The sequence below is a fragment of the Vipera berus genome, assembly GCF_964194415.1.
Source record: "Vipera berus genome assembly, chromosome: Z".
Taxonomy (NCBI): Eukaryota; Metazoa; Chordata; class Lepidosauria; order Squamata; family Viperidae; genus Vipera; species Vipera berus.
Genome location: NC_138205.1, coordinates 48,748,220 through 48,769,406, shown reverse-complemented (window position 1 = coordinate 48,769,406; position 21,187 = coordinate 48,748,220). Strand labels below are relative to the sequence as shown.

Below are 21,187 nucleotides of genomic sequence, written 5' to 3'. Positions count from 1 at the left end.
TCATGTCCTAAAGCAAAAAGGTTTTGGCTTAAGATACACTTATGATTAGAGAAGATGATTAAAAAACAAATAGAATTTAAACCAGAATTTTTTCTCTTAGGAATGATAGCCCCTAACTATGACAAGGAGAGCGGATACTTAATGTTACATGTATTGACTGCAGCGAGAATTATGTATGCCCAATATTGGAAAAATGAAAAGCTACCGACTGAAGATGTATTAAGAAAATATTGGATTGTGCAGAAATGGATAGACTAACCTTAGAGATTAAAGAGAAAGAACACTTAGTTTATTATAGAACTTGGAATAAATTTTATCAATGGTTAGATAAGCGAGTTAGAGAGAAAGGAATGTGATATGCAATTTTGAATTTATTTGAGTAAGAATGATATCATACAGTGAAAATTTAGTATTGTTTTTGATAATTTATTATACCTATCAGTGTTATTGTTAGCTTTATTATCTTGATTTATGTACATTTACCCAGACAACATGCCATTTGCCTAATTTTGAATGTTATTGGGGGAAACCCCAACCCTCACCCCCAACCCTTCTTCTACCCTATCCCAAACCCCCATTTCCCTACCCTCCTTTTTAATTGTATAAAAACTAATAAAAAAATTTCTAAAAAAATGCTTTCACACTAATTCTGTACTTAGAATTCATTTGTAAAATATGCTTGTAATGAAAAATGTTTAGGATGGCATGTATTTGAAAAAATATTATTATCTGGTGGGGTTTTGGGGTGGGTGGTTTTAGTAGCCTTGAAATCAATTAGTGTTGCTGAAGCTTAGATAAAACTGAATTATATACACAAACATGTATACATAAGCAAATATTTTATTTTTAATATCTGGATTTTTTATAGTAGTTCAAGAGGAGGCTTACCTTGCTTTAATGAATAAGTAAAAGTGTTTTGTATATTTGCAGAAAATCATTATTTAAATTGATGAATTATTTGTTCTGTTTTATGAAAGGGCTCTCCATCTTTTGGGATCACTTGGGGATATTTGCAAAATGGAGAACACACTATGGATCTTCTCACAAAATGGTTGCTGTATGTTATACCCCTTTAGTTTTCTGTCCCCTTTAGCTTAAAATTGCACCTTTTTTGGCATACCAAAATACTTTCTTGGATTCCAGTTACTTACCATTTTTATTATCAAAGAATGTATTTGGATCTGCATCCCATACATGAGATGGAAATAAAAAAGATACTATGACTTTGCTTTTGCAGCACACCAGCTTTGTCATCTGCGGAGAAGGGAATCTGCTGTATTGTAAATAAAACATTACCTACTGAAAACTTTGTTTTTTTTAGTGTATTATAGTAAGATTGCAATCCTATAATACTTTCTTCAGAAATAAGTTGCACTGAAAATAATATTGCTCTATTATCAGTAATCTATAACAGTAATCTATAATCTATAACAACATAAACTTAGTAGCTCACTAGTTAACATACTGTAGTTAAAGTGACAGAGGAAGTAGCTTGGTTTCTTTTATCTCCACACTTTCAGGAGTTAATACTTACAACCAATGGTAATTTTAAAAACAGCCATCCTCACGCTGGTGCCCTCAGTTTTTGTTGATTAAGTTGCAGTTTGATTCCCATGATTTATAGCTCACCTTAGTCAACCTGGGACAACTTTTAGGAACAACTGATTAAATGCATTCTTGACCCTTATTATTACTGTCATACGTGGAAAATAATGAAAGGAAACATGACAAAACAGAAAATCATAGTTGCTATTGAGTCCCTAACAAGTTCATTTCTGATATTGGTTTGACTTAATTTGTCCTATTCAAAAAATGATTAGCTTTTATGTATGTTAAAACTGTGGCGTCCTTGATGCTGTCTCTGAGCTTGGTTGTTTGCTTGCAGATATTTCATTATCAAATTAATAATGTCAAGGACTTCACATTTAAAGTCTGAGCTTCGTATATTCTCTTCTATTAGGATATTAAATTGTGTTCTAAACATTGTCATTATTATAATTCTCATATTTGTTTGGATATTTTAAAAAAAACTATCCTGAAACAAAACTGTACTATAGTGCTTAAAGATTTGTGTTTTCAATATTTCTGCATAGATATGAGCTAAAATGCAATCTATTTCCCATATTAGTCCTAAAACTAAATAAGGAGAACCCAGTCAAGTTAAAAATATTAGGGTTTTTTCATTGATTTGAGGAAAATAATCCAAAGCTATCTATTGTTGTGTGGCAAAAGTATAAGAACCTCTAGGATTATTATTTGAAGGAGAAATTGGAGTCATTTCAATCAATAGGATGATAAGATGATAGCCAGATATCAGTATGGTAGTGTTACAAGAAAAAAGCCACTACTCTCCTGAAATAATGGATCTATATCAAATTTCAGCATAAAATCTTATCAAATATGTGAAACTAGTAGACCAGTAAGATTTCAGTAAGGCATTCGACAAAGTAGACCACAACCTACTGTTAGTAAGCTAGAAAAAGGTGCATCTGTAGCTGGCTGACAAACCATATTCAGTGAGTAGTCCTCAATGGTACTACATCCAGGGCTTTTTTTTTTCTCATAGAACGCTCAGAATGGTGTTCTGGCACCTTTTCTTTTTTTTTGCAAAAAAAAGCTCCCTCTATTGGCTTTAGGAGTAGGCAATCTTGGCTCTTTTTTTGTATAAATATTTTATTAGAATTTTTTAATATAACATAAATCATTCAGTAATTTGTAAAAGACAATGTTGTCTGGGTAACATTTATAAGACAGTCCTTAACAATTAATTTCTATGATCTATATACCATATGTTAATTTCATTTGATTTCCCCTTCCCCCAAAGTATCTTTCTTTGCAAAACATTAGATTAAGACAATTCTCATTATTTTAATTAACAATAGTTAAGTATATGGTTTCAATAATCCTATTTGTCATTTTAATTGCCTTATCATAAATCCTGTTACCGTATTTATTTCAGCTTATTTCTCCCCCCCAAATTGTAAATATTCTTACAAGTGACAATCTTTTCAACACTTAACTATATTTACATTGGTGGGTTTCATTCTGTTTTTTCCATATAAACCTTCTCATGCTTTTATATTTCTTAATAAGTAAAAAAGTAAAAAGAGACAAGAAAAGAGAGACACAAAAAAGAAAAAGAAAAAGAAGAAAGAAAAGGGAAACAAGAAAAAGAGACAAGAGCACTAAGATACAAAAAATAACATATAACTTAAAATATGTATCCCTCCTAATTTAATATATATTTATTCCCTCAATTTCTTATTCTTTTTGACCATAGCTAAGAATGTATTTAATCTGTTTAAACTTTAAGCATTCCATTCAATAGTTCTGATCATCTAATCCTTTAACTCTCATTCAAAACACATTTTTATGCTTTTCTTATTGTCACATTTAAATAACTAAAACATTTGCTTTTGTTTAAATCATTTCAACTTTTTTCAGAGGGAAAAAACATATTAATTAAGGGGGAAAAATTCATCCCTCTAAGAGTAGTATATTTCAAAGTTTTTCCATTTCTTTAGACATATTCAAACAAATGTTTCTTTTTAAAGTATTCTTTCTGATAAGCTCCATCTTTTTTCTGAATTTCCATTTTAGTCTTTTTTCTCTGGCCATTGCCTTTCTTAATATGTTTTGCTGCATCATTTGTTTCCCTGTAAGGAATTTTTTCTCATTCTTTTCCTTATCTTCAAAGTTGCTTAGACGTATTGGAATATTTCCCATTTGGATTAAATCATAATTTTTTATTTTATATAGTTCCATCTTCAAATCTCTATCCTCAGAATTACATTTAGTCATCTCTACTGTATTTTCCTGAGAAATTTCTTGGAGTGAAATTAGGTTAAAAATAAGTTGATTTATTCTCTCAAGGTTGTTCTGCATTTCCCTGTAGTTTAAAGTCATTGTCCTTTGAAATTTTTGCCGCTTATCATATGTTTCCTTTTGTAAAGTAATTATTTTATACGGTTCCATCTTTAAGTCTCTATCTCAGAATTTTGTTCAGTCATCTCTTCTGTATTTCCTGGGAAATTTCTTGGATTGAAATTAAATTAGGAATAAGTTGATTCATGCTCTCAAAGTTATTCTGCATTTCTATGTAGTTTAAAATCATTGTCCTTTGAAATTGTTGTCGCTTATCATATGTTTCCTTTTGTAAAGTATTCATTGCTTCAGCTTTATTATTCTCACTTTGTTTACACAGCTACATTTTCTAACAAGTTTGAGGTGCAGCGGGAAGAAAATCCTCATCCACCAGCAGGTGTCAGCATTTGTTCATTTTTCATGTCTTTCTAGTTTTTTTCTCTAAAGAGTAAGTTCCGCCGCTAACTAAAAGGGAGGGAGCAGAGTCCCCCTCTCCCTTTCCTTCTTCGGAAATCTCTTATTTTGGGGACTTTCTTCTTCAGGAAAATAGGTAGAATAGAGAAAATCAATATTCTTACCCAGATTCAAGCATGCTGTTTAAGATCCGCTTAATTTAAAAGCTTATGGCTTCCGTTGTTTCAGCTATGGCTGGACACGGAGTTAGCCAGCCTTTTCTTCCGTTGGTTTTTGGGAGGCTTCTCCTGGACTGTTTGGACAGACCGCCGTCTCTCCTAAGTCCCTGGGATTTCCTTCCTTCATTCCACCCCTTCAGGGTGGGTTCTGGCCCCTTAGGGTCCCCAACAAAAAGAAATTTCAGCCGAAAGATTCAGCATTCCAAATCTTCCAACTGCTCAAACAGGAACTGGAAGCCAATCTCTGCTCTTTTTTATGACTCGTGGATTTCAACTCCCAGAAATTCTGAACCAGCCATGCTGAGGGGAAAGAAAGAGGTTTCCAAGCTGAGCCATGCTGGCTCAGGAATTCTGGGAGTTGAAGTCCTTGAGTCATAAAAGAGCCAAGGTTGCCTACCCTGCACTAGAGGAGGACATTAAAATTATTTACAAGGTTACTTCTTTAGGAACTAAACTTTTAGAATCTAAAACAGCTAATTCAAAAAAGCCAACAGGAAAGAACCTCACATTTTTCATATGCTTCTGTCTTTTGGAAGGTAAAATTAGATAACAAAATAATCTGTTTCCTATGTTAACATCTCTGCAATGAAATCAATAAAGGTAACAGGAAAGAAATGAGAAACATTTTTCTCAATGTAATATGTCTAATTTAGCTGATGCTAGAAAAAAATAGTATCTTTTGTAAACTTAAAACTATTTTGAATCTATAACCATCTATTACAACTAAACCACTTTAAATTAAACAATTCTTAAGAATGAAATATTCTTAATTTGGACTTTACTTTTACTGTTTGGACTGTTGTGTGTTTTGAAAAATAGATTATTTAGAATCTAGTTATGTTGCACTTCAGTCTTTAAATAATTAACCTAGTACATACATATTGTATTACATCCAGAAATGCCAACTTTGCAATCAATATTTCTCATCCATAACTATGGCACCCTAAGGATACCTGCATACATGCAAATGCTTCTCTGGGATTAGTAATGCAGCAGGGATTGCTTTTTCCTTCCAGTAACAGGTTGCTGGGAAATACCAAACATGGCCTTAAGAATTCCAATGTTTGTTACAAATTTTTCTGGATGTGGTTGGAAAGAGGCTGTTTGGCGCTGGAGACCACTGCCACTAGGAACACAGCTCTGTGTTGGGGTACAGAGCAGCTCCGGTTGGGGGCTCAGCACGGGCCACAGCGTGGCAACTGCGGGGAGGGGAATCCCCATGGCAGCTGTGGGGAGGGGAATCCCTGTGGCATGTGGCTCCAAGCTGCAGGGGCGGGGGTGCAAAGGACGGATGGCGACGCCATAGCAAGACACTGGCATCACTCCCAGTGACAGCACCTCTGAGTTCTGGCACCTTTTTTTTCAAGAAAAAAAGCACTGACTACATCCACATGAAGATAAGTAAGTAATGGGGTACCACAAGGCTCCCTCTTAGGCCCAGTACTCTTCAATATCTTCATTAATGACTTAGAAGAGGGAATAGAAGGGGAACTCATCAAATATACATATGACACTAAACTGGCAGGAATAGCCAACACCCCAGAAGACAAGCTCGGGATCCAAAAAGATCTTGACAAACCTGAACAATGAGCCCTATCCAACATAATGAATTTTAATGTGGAGAAAAGCAAAGTTTTACATTTAGGCAGGAAAAATCAAAGGTACAAGTAAAGATTAGGTGAGACCTGGCTCAAAAACAATAACTAGGAGAGGGATCTTGGAGTTCTAGTGGACGATAACTTGACTACAAGTCAGCAGCGAGCAGCAGCAGCCACAAAAGCTAATAAAATCCTGGGTTGTATAAACAGAGGCATAGAATCAAGATCACACGAAGGATTAGTACCGCTTTATAAAACCCTAGTAAGACCACTCCTGGAATACTGCAACCAATTTTGGTCATTATACTAGAAAAAAGATGTTGAAACCTTGGAAAAAGTTCAGAGAAGAGCACCTAAAATGATCAAAGGCTTGAAGACTAAAATATATGACGAATGGCTGTAGGACTTGGCTAGTCTGAAGAAAAGGAGAAATGGGTGACATGATAGCAGTATTCCAGTATTTGAGGGGCCGCCACAAAGAAGAGGGCATAAAACTATTCTCCAAAGCACCAGAGGGCAAGATAAGAGAGAATGGTTGGAAACTGACCAAAGAGAGAAGCAACCTGGAATTAAGGAGAAACTTCATAACAGTGAGGACCAGTGGAACAGCTTGCCTTCAGAAATCATGGGCGCTCCATCACTGGAGATTTTTAAGAAGAGACTAGACAGTCACTTGTCTGAAATAGTATAGGTTCTCCTGCTTGAGCAGGGGGCTGGACTAGAAGACCTCCAAGGTCCTTTCCAGCTCTATTCTATTCAAACATAATGGTGGCAATATCATGGTTTTGGCCTTCTTTGATGCCTCTAGTCCAGGATGGCTTGCAATAATTGATAGAACTATGAATTCTTATTATACCAGCAAATTCTACAGGAAAATATCAGGTTATCTGTCTAAACTGAAGCTCAGAGAACATGGATCATGCAACAAGACATTGATTCAAACCGCAAGCCATTTAATCAAAGAATAGTTAAAGCAGAAAGAAATTAATGTTTTTGAATAGCCAAATGAAAGTTCTGATCTTAATCCTATAGAAATGTTGTGGAAGAATGTGAAGTGGATATTTCATGTGAGGAAGCCTTCCAACATCCCTGAGTTGAAATTCTTTTGTAAGAAGGAATGGCTGAAATTCCTCAAAGCTGATGTGCATGATTGATCCACAGATATTGGAAATGTTAGTTGCATTATATTGCGGTATAATAATTGAAAGGAAAGCTTCACATATTTCTGTCTCACACAAATAGGTTGATTTGAATCATTTTCCTCAGTAAATGAACAAGTATAATGTTTTTGTTTAAGTGAATTCTGTTTATCTAGTTTTAGGACTTATAGATGACCCTATCTAAGCTACGCTTATGCAGAAATATTGAACATTCAAGAAGTTTCATAAATTTTTAGGCACCACCATAATATGTTGATATGTAGTCTTTAACTCTTTTTTTATTAAAGAGTTTTACAAAAACAAAATTTTACAATATATCCCCAAATCCCTCCCACCCCAAACCCACCCACTTCCCCCCCCACTTCCCAGAGCTAAATACAGGATTATAGTTACAATAATCATATTCTAAATAAAAATTATGCATAATATACAATTAACCAAATTCATAATGCGCTTTAACTCTCTTTTAACATAACTACAAACAACGTACCAATAACAATATCCCACTAAAATCTACTCATAAGCTAAATGGAACTTTTTAGTCCCATATTTGTTTTGAATATAATTTATCCATCTCCTCCAAACTGAAATATATCTTTCCTGTGAATGATCCTTCAAATAAGCAGAAATCTTAGACATTTCTGCAAGATTCGAAACTTTAAACACCCATTCTTCTACAGTGGGCAAACTATCCTTCTTCCAATATTGTCCCACCAGTAACCGTGCTGCCGTTATCATGTTCAACATCAAGTTAGTTTCTTTAACATCACAATCTACAACAATACCCAATAAAAACAATTGCGGGGAAAACTTTATCTTTCTCTTAAAAATCTTTTGAATGTTCCACCAAATTTTAATCCAAAAAGCTTAATCCAAAAAGCTTATATTTCTACAAGTCCACCACATGTGAAAATAAGTAGCTTCTAAACTACCACACCTCCAACATTTAGACTGTAAATTAGGATACATGTTGGACAACTTCTTGGGATCCAGATGCCATCTATAAAACATTTTATAAAAATTTTCTCTTAAATTTTGAGCCTGGGTAAATTTAACATTTCTGACCCAAATTATCTCCCAGGTGTCCAACGAAATTGGTTCCTGAATATTTTGTGCCCACTTTATCATGCAGTCTTTAACCAGTTCCGTTTCCGAATCCAATTCAATTAAAGCATTATATATCCTCTTTATATGTGCACAATTTGAATCTCTAATTTGCTTTACTAAATTTTGATCTGTAATTGTGATGCCAACCTTTTGATCTGACTTCCACCTAGCTTTCAATTGGGTATATTGAAACCAAGAATAACTTATGTTTTCTTGTCTTAACTCCTCTACTGGTTTAAGTTGCCAATCATTCCCTTGCAATCTGAGTAGTTCCTTATAAGAAACCATATCCATACTTATAAAAACCATATCCATACTCACCATACTCACTCCCATAGATACGCCCTCTTTAATGACCACAATTGGGACTGGCAACTTGGTTCTTAAGTGAAACAGTCACTAATTGAAACCACAATTGTGTGTTCAGTATTACTTTGGCTTTCCTTTGCTTGACAGACCTGTGAAGGTTGTAAATGCAAGGATTGGTCATAAAGTTACTTTTTCATCACTATATAACTGAATGATTGCTAAACGAGGACTCCTTCTATTGCCCTCTAATAATAGCAATAGCACTTAGACTTATGTGCTGCTTCACAGCATATAAGCTTGACAGCCCTCTCTAAGTGGTTTGCAGAGTCAGCATATTGCCCCCAACAAATTGGTTCCTTATTTTACCGACCTTCGGAAAGATGGAAGGCTGAGTCAACCTTGAGCTACTGAGAACCGAACTGCTGAACTACTGGCAATAGACAATCAGCAGAATTAGCCTGCAATCCTGCATTCTGAACCATTGCGCCACCACAGCTTTTAATAATTGGGTTTCCTAATTTAGAAAAATATTCATTTTAAAAAATCTAAAGTAATATTGAATTAATTGCTTAAGAAATTAGCTGCTTAATTTGAGATACATCAGAAACAGTAAGCTTATAACTTACTTTCAAATTGCATGGATATTTTATCACTATAGTTAATGAATTATTTTCATCCTAAGTGACTTTTTTCAGCATGTGCAAAAGATATATTTATTGAAAATTTCATTGTTGCTTTATTTTGTTAAATAGAACAAAATGCATAATCAGTGTTGTATTTTTAAGTTTATATGCTGCCCTTCTAACAGACTCATTATATTTGTATGGCTTTTTAGAGCTAACCAAGTTATAAATTTGTATTCCTCAGTTAAAACCGAATTAGACTCTTACTTTGGATATACTTTCACTATATCAGGCATGAATTAAAGGAACAAAACTATTCTACTCCATAAGACTATCTGATTATTTTTACATTGATGAACCAGATGTTTCTGGAAAAGCAAACTGCTCTCCTTGTTTGTTTGTTTGTAACCCCTGGTATTTAACTGCATACAGTATTTGAATTCATATTATGTACATATAACCATCATAAAATGTTTACCTTTCAGGTATTTATCCAATCCTTGTTAAAAGGCATATAAATGCTGGCAACATTTAATACTAATTGTGGAGTAAATTCTTAAAAAACACCAGACTGTATTGTGAGCATTTTTTTGTCTTTCAAAAATTTTATTACCAGGAAAAACTACCATAAGTTATCTTCCAGTTCTCAGTCCCCTCTTCTATAGCTTTATTTCTTTCTAAAGTAGAAAAAGGGGTTATTTATTTCACAGCAAATATGTTTCAATTCATTTGCGTTACTGCTTCTGCACGGATATACAGTGTGGCTTTATATGGAGGCCAAATGTGGCCAAACCATAGACTTGAATATAGAGTCATAGAATCTAAGAGTAAAAAGGGGATATTGGATAATTGCACCCAACCCCCCGCCAAATATAGGGGTCTACTACTACAGAATCTATACTGATGGCCATACAGCAGCCTCTGTTTAAACCTCTCCAGTAAAGGAAAGTCCACCACCTTCAGGAATGGCAGTCTGTTTCATTCTTGAAAAGTTTTTATTGTTAATAATTTTTGTGCGATATCCAGCTATAATCCTCTTACTTATAATTCAGTTGTTTCTTGTCTTTTTTTTAAAAAAAAAACAATTGTACAAATTTCTGCCCCACCTTCTACACTGACACTGCTAAGACAGATATAACCCCCCCCCCTTCACCAAGTCTTCTCCAGGTGAAAGATACCAAGCACCATTGTTCATGAGTTTTTCCTTCCAGGTCCTCTATCATAATATTCTACTATTGTTGATTTGTTGCCAAACATTAACAGTTTTGAAAGATTCTTCTAATACTACTGTCTTGCTTGAGTTGTCAGGAATTCTATATCTTTTGATGTAATTTCTGAAGGCTCATTTCACATAGCTGCAAAATATACATAGCGAATCTGAATTTATTTCCTGTAAAGAATTGCCTAGTTAATCTCTGTGATTAAAATAACTGGTTGTATAAAATTAAGAAACAGTAATACCACTGTTTCATGCCAATCATATTTTATATGAAAAGATGGATGAATCAGTCATATTGAGGATTTTTGATTAATGTGGTTTTAGCGGCCAAGCAAATTCAAAATGATTCAAGTGACAAAGTGTTGAAAAGAGGTTTTGAAATATTGTTCAGTTGCGATTTCCAATCCCTAATGCCCATTAAGCATTGCCTACTTAGGGGTGAGGGTGCAGGATCTGAATTTTTTGCAAGCTTAAATTGCCTATTTGATATTTAGCCCTCTAGCTCTACCAAATGGATAGGGCCTGGGGGTACATGCCCCTTGAATGTTGTGCCTTCATGTTGTACATATTTTTTGTTCCAATAACATCTGGAAGTTAATGTAAATGATTACCTGGATGCATTATAATTTTTGGTTACTATATGAAATTGCCACTGGCTTGAAATAACTGTAGAGATGTACAGGGAACTTGGTGGAACAATTGCAGTTTATCTTGTGTGGTATCAGGCTGGGTTGTGTCTTAAGTGGAAATGTGAAGGCTTCAGGGAGAGAATAATAATTTGAAAAATTTAAGAAAAAATCAGGTCCTCCTCACCATTTGGAAAAAGTAAGAATAAGCTTTAATGAAACGTTTAATTATTACTTCTAACAAATAAGTAAAAATAAGATATTATCATCAACTATCTTTCATTGATATCAACTATTTCCCCAAAATAGTTTATATTAAGTTATTATAGGAACACTTTTATGTAGCATATAAGACCAACATAACAGTTTCTGTAACAGAGAATGACCAATGTAAGAGCAAGATATATTTACTCCTCAATATTCAATTCCAAATTTATATTGTTTCTTTTTTATCTAGAGAAAAGTTCTCTCAGAACATGCTTAACCTGAAATACTATCATTGTTAAGAAATGGGAAGACCAATTGTTATCTATTTACTTATTTATCAGATTTCTATACTGCCCATCATACTTACTCCCCTATTGGGTCCCCAGGCCAACCAGCAGAGCCAGGTCCTTAGGGAAGGCAATTTCAGAGAAGATTCTCTTCTTAAACCCTATCAGTCAAACTTCAAAAACCCAACAGAGTTCCTAACATTCCTGCCTGCATGACCTGGTGAGATAGGCCAATGAAATAGGGGTGAGATGGTTCCTTAGATAATCTGGTCCTATATTATGAAGGTAAAGGTAATAACCAATACCTTAAATTGGACCCAGGAGTAAACTGACACCCAGTGCAGCTCATATAGCAGAGATGTTACATGCACACTAGGGATGCCACAAAATGCACCACCACATTCTGCACCAGCTGCAGCTCCTGGATACTCTTTGTTTTATTAAATTTGTATGCTGTCCATCTCATGGTTTGAGGTGACTCTGAGAGGCCTTTCAAGGAGATCCCCATGTAGAGGGCATTTCAGTAGTCAATACTGGAGATTACCAGGGCATGAGTGACTGAAAGAAGGGTCTTTTAAAATGGGAAGGGGCAAAACTGACATACCACACAAAGTTGAACAGAAGCCCCCCTATGTCACAATCTCTTCCTGCTATTTGAGACTCGAGAAGATTACACATTGGGTCCTTCTGGGGCAATTCCATCCAGAACCAAAGAGGTTTAAGGGTTTAAGGTGATAATCATGGTTTTTACCCCAATAATTTTTCAATAAAACATTTCCTAACAGTTCAGGTTTATAGATTGGGATTGCTCTTTGATCCTGTGCTGTCCTCGGATTCAAAAAGGCATTAATGACAAGAAATGTGTCAAGTTTAATGTGTGAGGTGCAAGTATTTCTGGCTGTCCTATTAATAATTAAACATACATTGATAGCATTGAAATTAGGCTACTGCAATGAATTCTGCCTAAAATCTTAATTTGGTTCATAATGCAGCATTATCTGATCAGCATACTTTATGGTGATCATCATGGGGTTATTGGAACTTTTATTAGTTTTTTTCTAGATTTAGATCAATGTATCAAAACTCTACATCAACATTAAAGGTGATCTGAAGGTGTGCCTCTTGTTATGATCTTGCTGAAATCAATTGGAAGATCCTTTCAAGGAGGCTTATATTTGCAAAAATTGGTTACCCCCATATTCATAAAATGGTATATTCCATATCATTCACAAATTGAGGGATATGCTGAATTTAAATTGCTTAAATTTAATTTACATTTTAAATTATTCTAATAAGTATGTTTCTAGTTTGACAAACCTACTGTTTCTTTTTCAACATGCTATGGTAGATTCATTACAAATTTGCTTTTGATGTGTAAACTCAGCCTATATTATGAAGTCTTGTTCTGTTTGCCTTATTCTACAAATGTTAGCAAACTATTGAAAGACATAATGAAATCATTGTAGCAAATTTTGCTGCATTTACCAATTTTACCTTCTGGATATCTGCATAATATTTTCAAATGACTTTCTAATTCTTGATTTATTTGCTGTCTTTTAAAACATAATTTTCATTTTTGCTTACTTAGGGATACAGTCAGAGTGTAAGCTAGTATAGTTCAGTGTTGGTCATAGTAAATTTTATTCCTGTGCAAACATTTTTGATAGTTTAATTAATAGTTCAAGTGCTGTTGGAATTCAAGTGCTGTTCACAGGTTTTAGTTTATAGAATTCAGGCTAGATGAACTATCTTCCCAATGCAAGAGTAAAAGGAATAGTAAAACAATTCTGGTTGTTTAACAATGCATGCAAAAGAGCTATATCCCAAAAGTCTACATGGAAAATCTTAAAAAAGAGGTATTGTATCTGTCTCATCTTTATTTGGGAATTCTATCACATTATGACAATGTTAAGAGTTTAATTAGATTAGAAAATAGGAAAAATAATAGAATAGTTAGAAAAGATAATAGAAATAGTTAGAAAAGAGAAGAATTGATTATAGTTCTTAATTTAGAAAACAGAAAATAGAAGTAGTAAGAAAGAGGAAGTGATTATAATTCTGAAATTTCATAAAACTGGCAAGTAGATGGTTTGGAAACAAATCAATATAGATAATTTTTCTTATATGTAGAGAACCTTACTTCAATATAAACTTATGAATTAAAAATCATTTTCCTTCTAGGTGGAGTCATTTATTTTGGATCAAGATGATTTGGAGAATCCAATGCTTGAGACAGCTTCAAAATTGCTGTTGTCAAGTACTGCTGATGGTGCTGATCTCAGAACAGTAGACCCGGAAACGCAAGCTAGATTAGAAGCTTTACTAGAAGCTGCAGGTAAAAACACACCACTGATTTTGAAGAACAATTAATTTACAGAATATTCATAAAACAATATCAAATTCTTGAACATTTTAAGTATTATAAAGTTTATGTTTATGTGTGTTTTGAAAAACATCTTGATTGAATTTGTATAATACATTCTCTTCCTTACTTAGCAATTGCAATCTGATCCATCAACTTTGTCATTAAGTGAAATGGTCACTAAGAAAAAATGTGCCTGAGAGCAAAAGAGAGACATGTTGTGAAGATCACTGGTCACTACCATCTCATTCAGATAAAGTAGTCACTATAGCAGGGGTGTCAAACTGCAGGCCGGACATATCATGCGGATGCCATGCCCACCCCATTGCCAGTAATGGCAAAACAGTCCCGATACTTTGCGTGATGTCACGTGATGTCACGAGTTTGATATGTCTGCTCTATAGTGTCTTCTCTTTTTTTTCAGGGAAGGTTTTACCACCTTAAAATTGCTTTAAAAAAGTGTCTCTTCCTGAGCTCTTTCTCCTGCAGTGATAACCTCAAGTTAGTAAGATGAGGCTTGTGACCTAAATTAGTTGATTAAACCCTCCCCCACCTGCTGGTGTTGCTACATAAAATTTACCAGACATAGCTTTTTTTAAAAAAAATGCACAAAATTTGGTTGTAAATGTGCATTGGTTGGAAAACAAATTATTTAATACTGTCATATTTGCAAATGGCTGCCAATTGATGTAGTCTCCAGCTGAGGAGTGTCTATATGGTTTCTGCAGTGACTGTTAAACATTATAAATTTTAATTGATACATAAGAAAGGTTTTGAGTTGAAATTGGTGGTAACAATTACTTAATATGGAAATGCCTCCATCACATTCCTGTAGGGAGTTTTACTTCATTTTATGATTATAACCTAGTTATCTGAAGAATTGCCTTTGCCTATATAAACTTGCCCAGACATTTTGATCCTAATCTGAGATCTTGTCATGTCCCTGTTATCATAAGTAAGCCATGCAATTTTGATTGTATATTATTTATGAATAATATTCTACAAGTGTACCTTTGGCACGTTTTAGTGTCAGATAATTTTTTTATTCAAACCCTTTTGGAATTTTCAGTCTTTAGCAAATAATAAGCATATTTTATCCGCAAATTATTGATTTGATTTCATTAGTCCATTTTAAATATTAAATAATGTTGATTTGCTAGCTGTTTTAGAAATGTATTTTAAATTTTAAAATGATACCACTTCCAGAAAAAGAAATAATATTACCCAGCTAGGTTTTTTCCTATGCTAGTTGAATGTGGTTTTGTTGTAGAATGTTACCAAGTTACGAAGAATATAGTAAGAATTGTACTGCATCTTCTCCAAGACTGTTTTCAAGTATTATCATTTTACATGTGCTTGCTTAAGAATTATGCTATTGGTAGTGTGAATAGTGTTTTGTTAATTGTCTTTATTTTCCTCTTTCTGGATAAAAAATTGCTGATTTGTGATCTAAAAACAAAAGGAATAGGTAAGTTATCCACAGCTGATGGAAAAGCCTTTGCAGATCCTGAGGTGCTTCGCAGACTAACTTCGTCAGTTAGCTGTGCATTGGATGAAGCTGCTGCTGCACTTACCCGAATGAGAGCTGAAAGCACAGTAAACTCAGGGCAGATGGACAAGTAAGTATTTACCTGAAACTACTTATTTCTTATATTTCTGCTTAAAAATGAATTATTATTAAACTATATTATACAGATTTCAGAATGAATTTCTTCCTTAAATTGTTATGTACTACATAGGTTGGAAGGGATTATAGAGGACATGCAGTTCTGCCCTCCCCCTGGCTTTGATGTAGAATCACAAGAGAAGCTCTGACAGATGGGAACCTAGTCTCATTTTGAAGACATCTAATGAAGGACCCTCACCATGTCCTCTAATAGCTTGTTCTGCTTTCTTTCTTTCTGATGTTTAGCCTGGATATTAGCTTCCCTGCAGTTTTAACTTGTTGGGTCTGGTCCTGTTTATTCCTTTCAAATATTTGAAGACTGGTATCACATAATCCTATTAATCAATTTTTCTGTAGGTTAGGTATAGAATACCAGTCAAAACCGCTCATCATCTTGGTACCATGCTCTGAACTTGCTCCAATTTATCACTGAATGATTGTACTCAAAGAGTGCTCTTTGATGCTGAAGTTTAACTTGAAGAGAAGTATCAAGAAGAATGCTATGTCCTGTGCTATTTAATAAGCATATCAGTGACTCGCATGAGAGAGTTGAGAGGAAAGACACTAACAAAGTTTGCAGAAAGCACAAACATTAAGGAGAGAGAAATGCATTAGAAGAAGAAAAAAATCTAAAAATAATAAAATTAATTTAATGTAATAAATTAGTTTAATAAAGTTAAATGGATAGAAATTAACAGGGAGAAATGTTTCTGCTTTGCTTGCCAAACTCCTGTTGTTTTCCCTGTGAGATTTATGAATAGTTTCATACAGTTCATTTATAAAATGTTGAGCTCCAGAAGGCCAAGGAGAGAGCATTTTGTCATTTTATTTGATTCTTCTCTTCAAGCTGATACATTATCAAACCATTTATTCTTTTTCCCTTCAAGATTCTCTGCAGGAAATTTAGTGTAGGGAATATTTGTATGATCATCTGAAAGTGTCGGCATAGGAGTGGGGAGACCATCAGTAGCAACTGAATTTATAGTTGAAATTATAAGCTTAAAGAGTTCAGTTCATGAATTCTTCCTTAGCCATATATAAAGTTGCATATTGTGGTGCATGGCAAAATCACAGCAGGCATTTTGCACGTGACAAAAGCTATTTTTGCATTTCTTGTATAAAGATTTTAATGTAATTTAGGGACTCTGTTGCTTCAAACTTAATTTTGCAAGATTTCAGTCTGTAAGTTAAATACCATTCTGATATAAGATACACACTTTTGGTGAATCAAGGACTGTTACAGATTCTACAGGGCTTCAATTTATAGATTTATGGGTCCATAAAATAGAATTTTAAAATGGATTTAGGGCAAATTAAATTGTATTAATCCTACACATGGTATTCACATTCCCTTACATTTTGATTGGTTCCTAAATTTATAATTAAATTATGTGTTAGCATATAAATATAGTCTTCATTTAACAATTGTAATCGGGACTAGGAATTCTATCACTAAGCAACATAGTCATAAAGCACATGTTGACTTAGGACAGTTGTGGCACTTCCAGTTGCCAGTGTTAGGAGAATTCTGCATAGTTGCAGATCCCATAATTATGTAATCATTTGTGACCTTCTGCCGGCTTCCCAATTAACTTTGCTTGTTGGAATCTAGTAATAAAGTTTGTGACTGTAGCTGCTGCAATATAATTTCAAACCAGTTGCCTAAATCATGACCCTGGGGATGTCACAACCACTGCAACTATGAGGATCTATCATAAGTCCCCCTTAACCAATACCGTTATAACTTTGAATTGTCACTGAACAAATATTCATTCAGTGAGGACTATTTGTTCATACATAAATACATACACATGCTGATACTTTCACAACCATGAGCCTCATGTACAAAATCACACAGTGACTTGAGATAGAGGCAGCAGTATAAGATTTTGTTGCTAGCTGGCAGGAAAGCATTGACTACATAGGACTTGCTCTTGATCATTAGTGGGCTGAATGTCACTCAACACTGCAGTTTACATTTACCTCTGTTGGAAAGCAAAGATTTTCTAAAGAACAAATGAATTGAATGGCATTAAATACATAAACATATACCTACATTTTGTGGACTGGCTGCAGGGCATTTGTTTACATTAACAAATATGAAAACAAATCTTTTTATAATATAAAAGTAAAATACAAAACGTACAGACAAAATAACTATGAATAATTAATAGTATTGTTCACAGAATTGGTGAGATAAACATTATTTCATCCATTTTTGGTAATATGTACATATTTAACTGACGTGTCATGAGAGCTCATTTTGTTTTTCCCCATTTGATTCCATGTATATGATACCGTTTTATAATCAGAATGCAAGTCAAGATTTCATTTCACTGAAATTATGTACTGTTGAACTATCCACTCTGTGTTATCCCCATGATAAGATGGGTGGTCAATAAATTTTATAAATACATAAATCCACTAGATAAATAATTTGCATTTTTTCATATCTTTCACATTTATACAGTAATTGTCATTATAAACTAAAAGGTACTATATATACTAAAAAGATACTAAAATGTCTGTAAAAATGTTCAGTGAAATTTTGACAGATCACAGCATTGTTATAAAGTCTTTGATTTCATATTACGTATGGGTTAGTTTTGCTTAATCGGTCTTTATATGATTTATAATAATTTGCTATTTTGGTTGTAAGCTGTTGCATCACAAGCTCTCATGTTTTCTCATTTTTCTGTTAAGCCTACAAAACTAGCTTATTGAGGATGATATACCTCCAAAATTAGGAAATGCAAAAATTAAGATACTATAGTAGAAAAGTATTATTTCAGGGAATTACCACATACTGTTTATTGGCAATTGTACAACCTTGTCTTCCTCAAAAAAATCTTACATTACATAAATATATTCTAAATAAAATATTTACATTATTTGGATGATTCATAGTGGGGGAAAAATTGAAACATCAAGGCTAATAATCAAGACCAGGATGGAAGATACTGTTTATTTCTCCTTATATTTATTCTACAACTCTATGCACCATCCTTCAAACATTTTTTCCTAAGTAGTTTAATGTACAAAATGTTAATATTACAATTAAAAAAATAAACTGAAAATATTGAATAAATAGGTTAATGGAGAAACATCAAATGCAAAGAGATCACAAATATATTTTAAAAATACATTATAGCATAGCAATTATTAACACACTAAAATGATTTACAAAGTGTTCTGCAGATCCAGATCTCCTGGAGCTCTTTAGCAGCTCGCGCTTCTGACTTAAAAAAAATATGTTAGGCTTGTATAGACAAAATGGAAGTGTTTGCCCGTTGCTATACCTGCACAACCCTGCAATAGGCAGTTGTGATACTGCAGAGTTAGAGAATTCCCTAACTTTAATGTATAGATTAAAACTTAATAATTTAAAGTAAATTTATATCTTGCCCAGCTATAACTCCAGTGAAAACTTTAGTTTCATTCATAGAAGTTGCACAAATTGTCACATGAGATTATGATGCTACAAAATTTGACAACTCCTACATTAAATATGTGTTTAATTTTAAAAATTTAATGACTAAAACAGATTTGCCTAAATTTGGAAAGAAAACAAACTAAGCACTATTTAATTTCCAGTTGAGAGGATATTTGGAAGGATGGAGAGATTACTTTTAATAGCTACTTGCTTCCTGTGAATTATTGGTGAATAGGGCATGGAAGATAGTTTGAAATGTTGCAAATGTAAAATTCTGCATATCTACCCTGAAGCACAGATTGGGCTATTTTTCATATTGCTGAATCATGTTGATCTTGAAGTAGCAGCTTTGTTCAGATTAGACAACTTCCAAAGTGCTCAGAATATCTTACTTTGTAAAATTTCATTTTCAGAACATTTAAAAATAAGCACTAAAGCCAATTCTCTTAGTAAATGGTGGACTATAATTTGGAGTTCTTGACACTGCAGCTTCATAATTGTTCATCTCCAGTAATCATAATATATTTCATTATATGCATGACATGTTTAAGTCTATATTTTATGGTAATCTGATTATCTGTAAAATATTAATATATTCATGCTACAAATAACTTCCTCTGTATCTCTGTAGCCGCAGTTTGGCTGAAGCTTGTTCAGAAGGAGATGTAAATGCTGTGCGGAAGTTGCTTATTGAAGGACGGAGTGTGAACGAGCACACTGAAGAAGGGGAAAGTCTCCTTTGTTTAGCCTGTTCAGCTGGATATTATGAACTTGCTCAGGTTTGTCTCTTTACATTGTTATAGGGAAGCTAGAGCATTTATTTATAACACATTCTGAACATGATACAGAATTCAGTTTGTTAATATTTACTTTGGATCAAATCCATTGTCATGTGGATTGGCTATCTGTGCAAGCTGAAAATTCAGTTGATCATCTGCCATCTATCAAATTCCTATAGAGTCTCTTAGCCAGAGGAGATTTTTAAGATATCAAAGGGAAAGGGAAAGAATAATTTTCTCTCCATTCCAAATTTCACTGACCTAATCAATTAATCAGTAGGATTGCTTTGGGTACCATTTTGTTCTCTTAAACTGTATGCAACAGAAGCTTGGCATTAACTCGGAGAAGAGCAAAAATCCATTGGAAGAGACAACTCAAGTCTGTTTTTTTGTATCAGAAGGAAAGATTGCTACATACAGAGATTCCAGGAATGTTTCATGTCCCTTGCCTAAAATCACCATTCCACCTTAGTGTTGTTTTAATTTACTGAGAATAGAAACTCTGTCCAGAATATGGACTTCAGACAGAGACAACCACTGGATGGAAGGAGGGGTCATCTATGTTAAAACTGAACAGGCCCTCAACAGAGAGGGAGGGATATGACGCCATCTATCTACAACACATTCCTTTCAGCAGAAGGTTCACAGACCTATTTACACTATTCAGGTAACCTGAGAGCACACATAAATCTCCAAGTGGCCTCAACCTCTCATAGAGAGTGCTAACAAACAGATGACTTCAAGGAGTATAAATCGTTCCATTCTTTATCAGTCGGTCATAACTGAAGAAGCTTCTTGGATGAGAAGCGAAACATCTTCAAGGAAAAACAAAGTCCAGTTACCTTTTGAAAAAGCATCTTGGGGTCTAAGCCTGCAAATGTATGATGATTTCCAGCAATGCTTGCATTCTTCCTGTGCAAGTCACAGCTAATTATTGAAATAATGGGAAGAAGGTAGACTGTAGTGGTTTTTCATTAAATGCTAGGGTGTAATAACTGCCTCGGAAAATACGATGCAAAAGCATATTGATGGGAAGTCACAAAATTCCATCCTCTTCATAGTAAACAGCATTTATCTAGCTTTTGCTTCGTAAATGCTTGAGCAGTACATACATGCTTTCCAACCATTTTCAAACTTAGGAAGAGTTGTAGTGAATTAATGAGTTAGTTACTTTATTAAATGCTTCATGAAATATCTCTAAATATTGTACAATACAACAGATGTACATTAAATACGATAAAGTGATACAAGTAAATAGAAACCATCTATTAAATCTTTTTTTTGTAACTGAAGAGGGAGGTGAATTTTGAAGCTA

General features: G+C 34.0%; 1 protein-coding gene across 2 annotated transcripts in view; it reads left to right on the top strand.

Annotated features, from left to right (window-relative positions):
* The window catches only part of ANKRD17 (ankyrin repeat domain 17), a 149,521-nt gene that overhangs the window by 54,165 nt on the left and 74,169 nt on the right, over positions 1-21,187 (top strand). For both annotated transcript variants that reach the window (XM_081342915.1, XM_081342914.1), the window contains exons 2-4: positions 13,814-13,967; positions 15,457-15,613; positions 19,725-19,872. In XM_081342915.1, the coding sequence (XP_081199041.1) occupies positions 13,814-13,967; positions 15,457-15,613; positions 19,725-19,872 (459 nt within the window). The remainder of the gene's footprint in view (positions 1-13,813; positions 13,968-15,456; positions 15,614-19,724; positions 19,873-21,187) is intronic.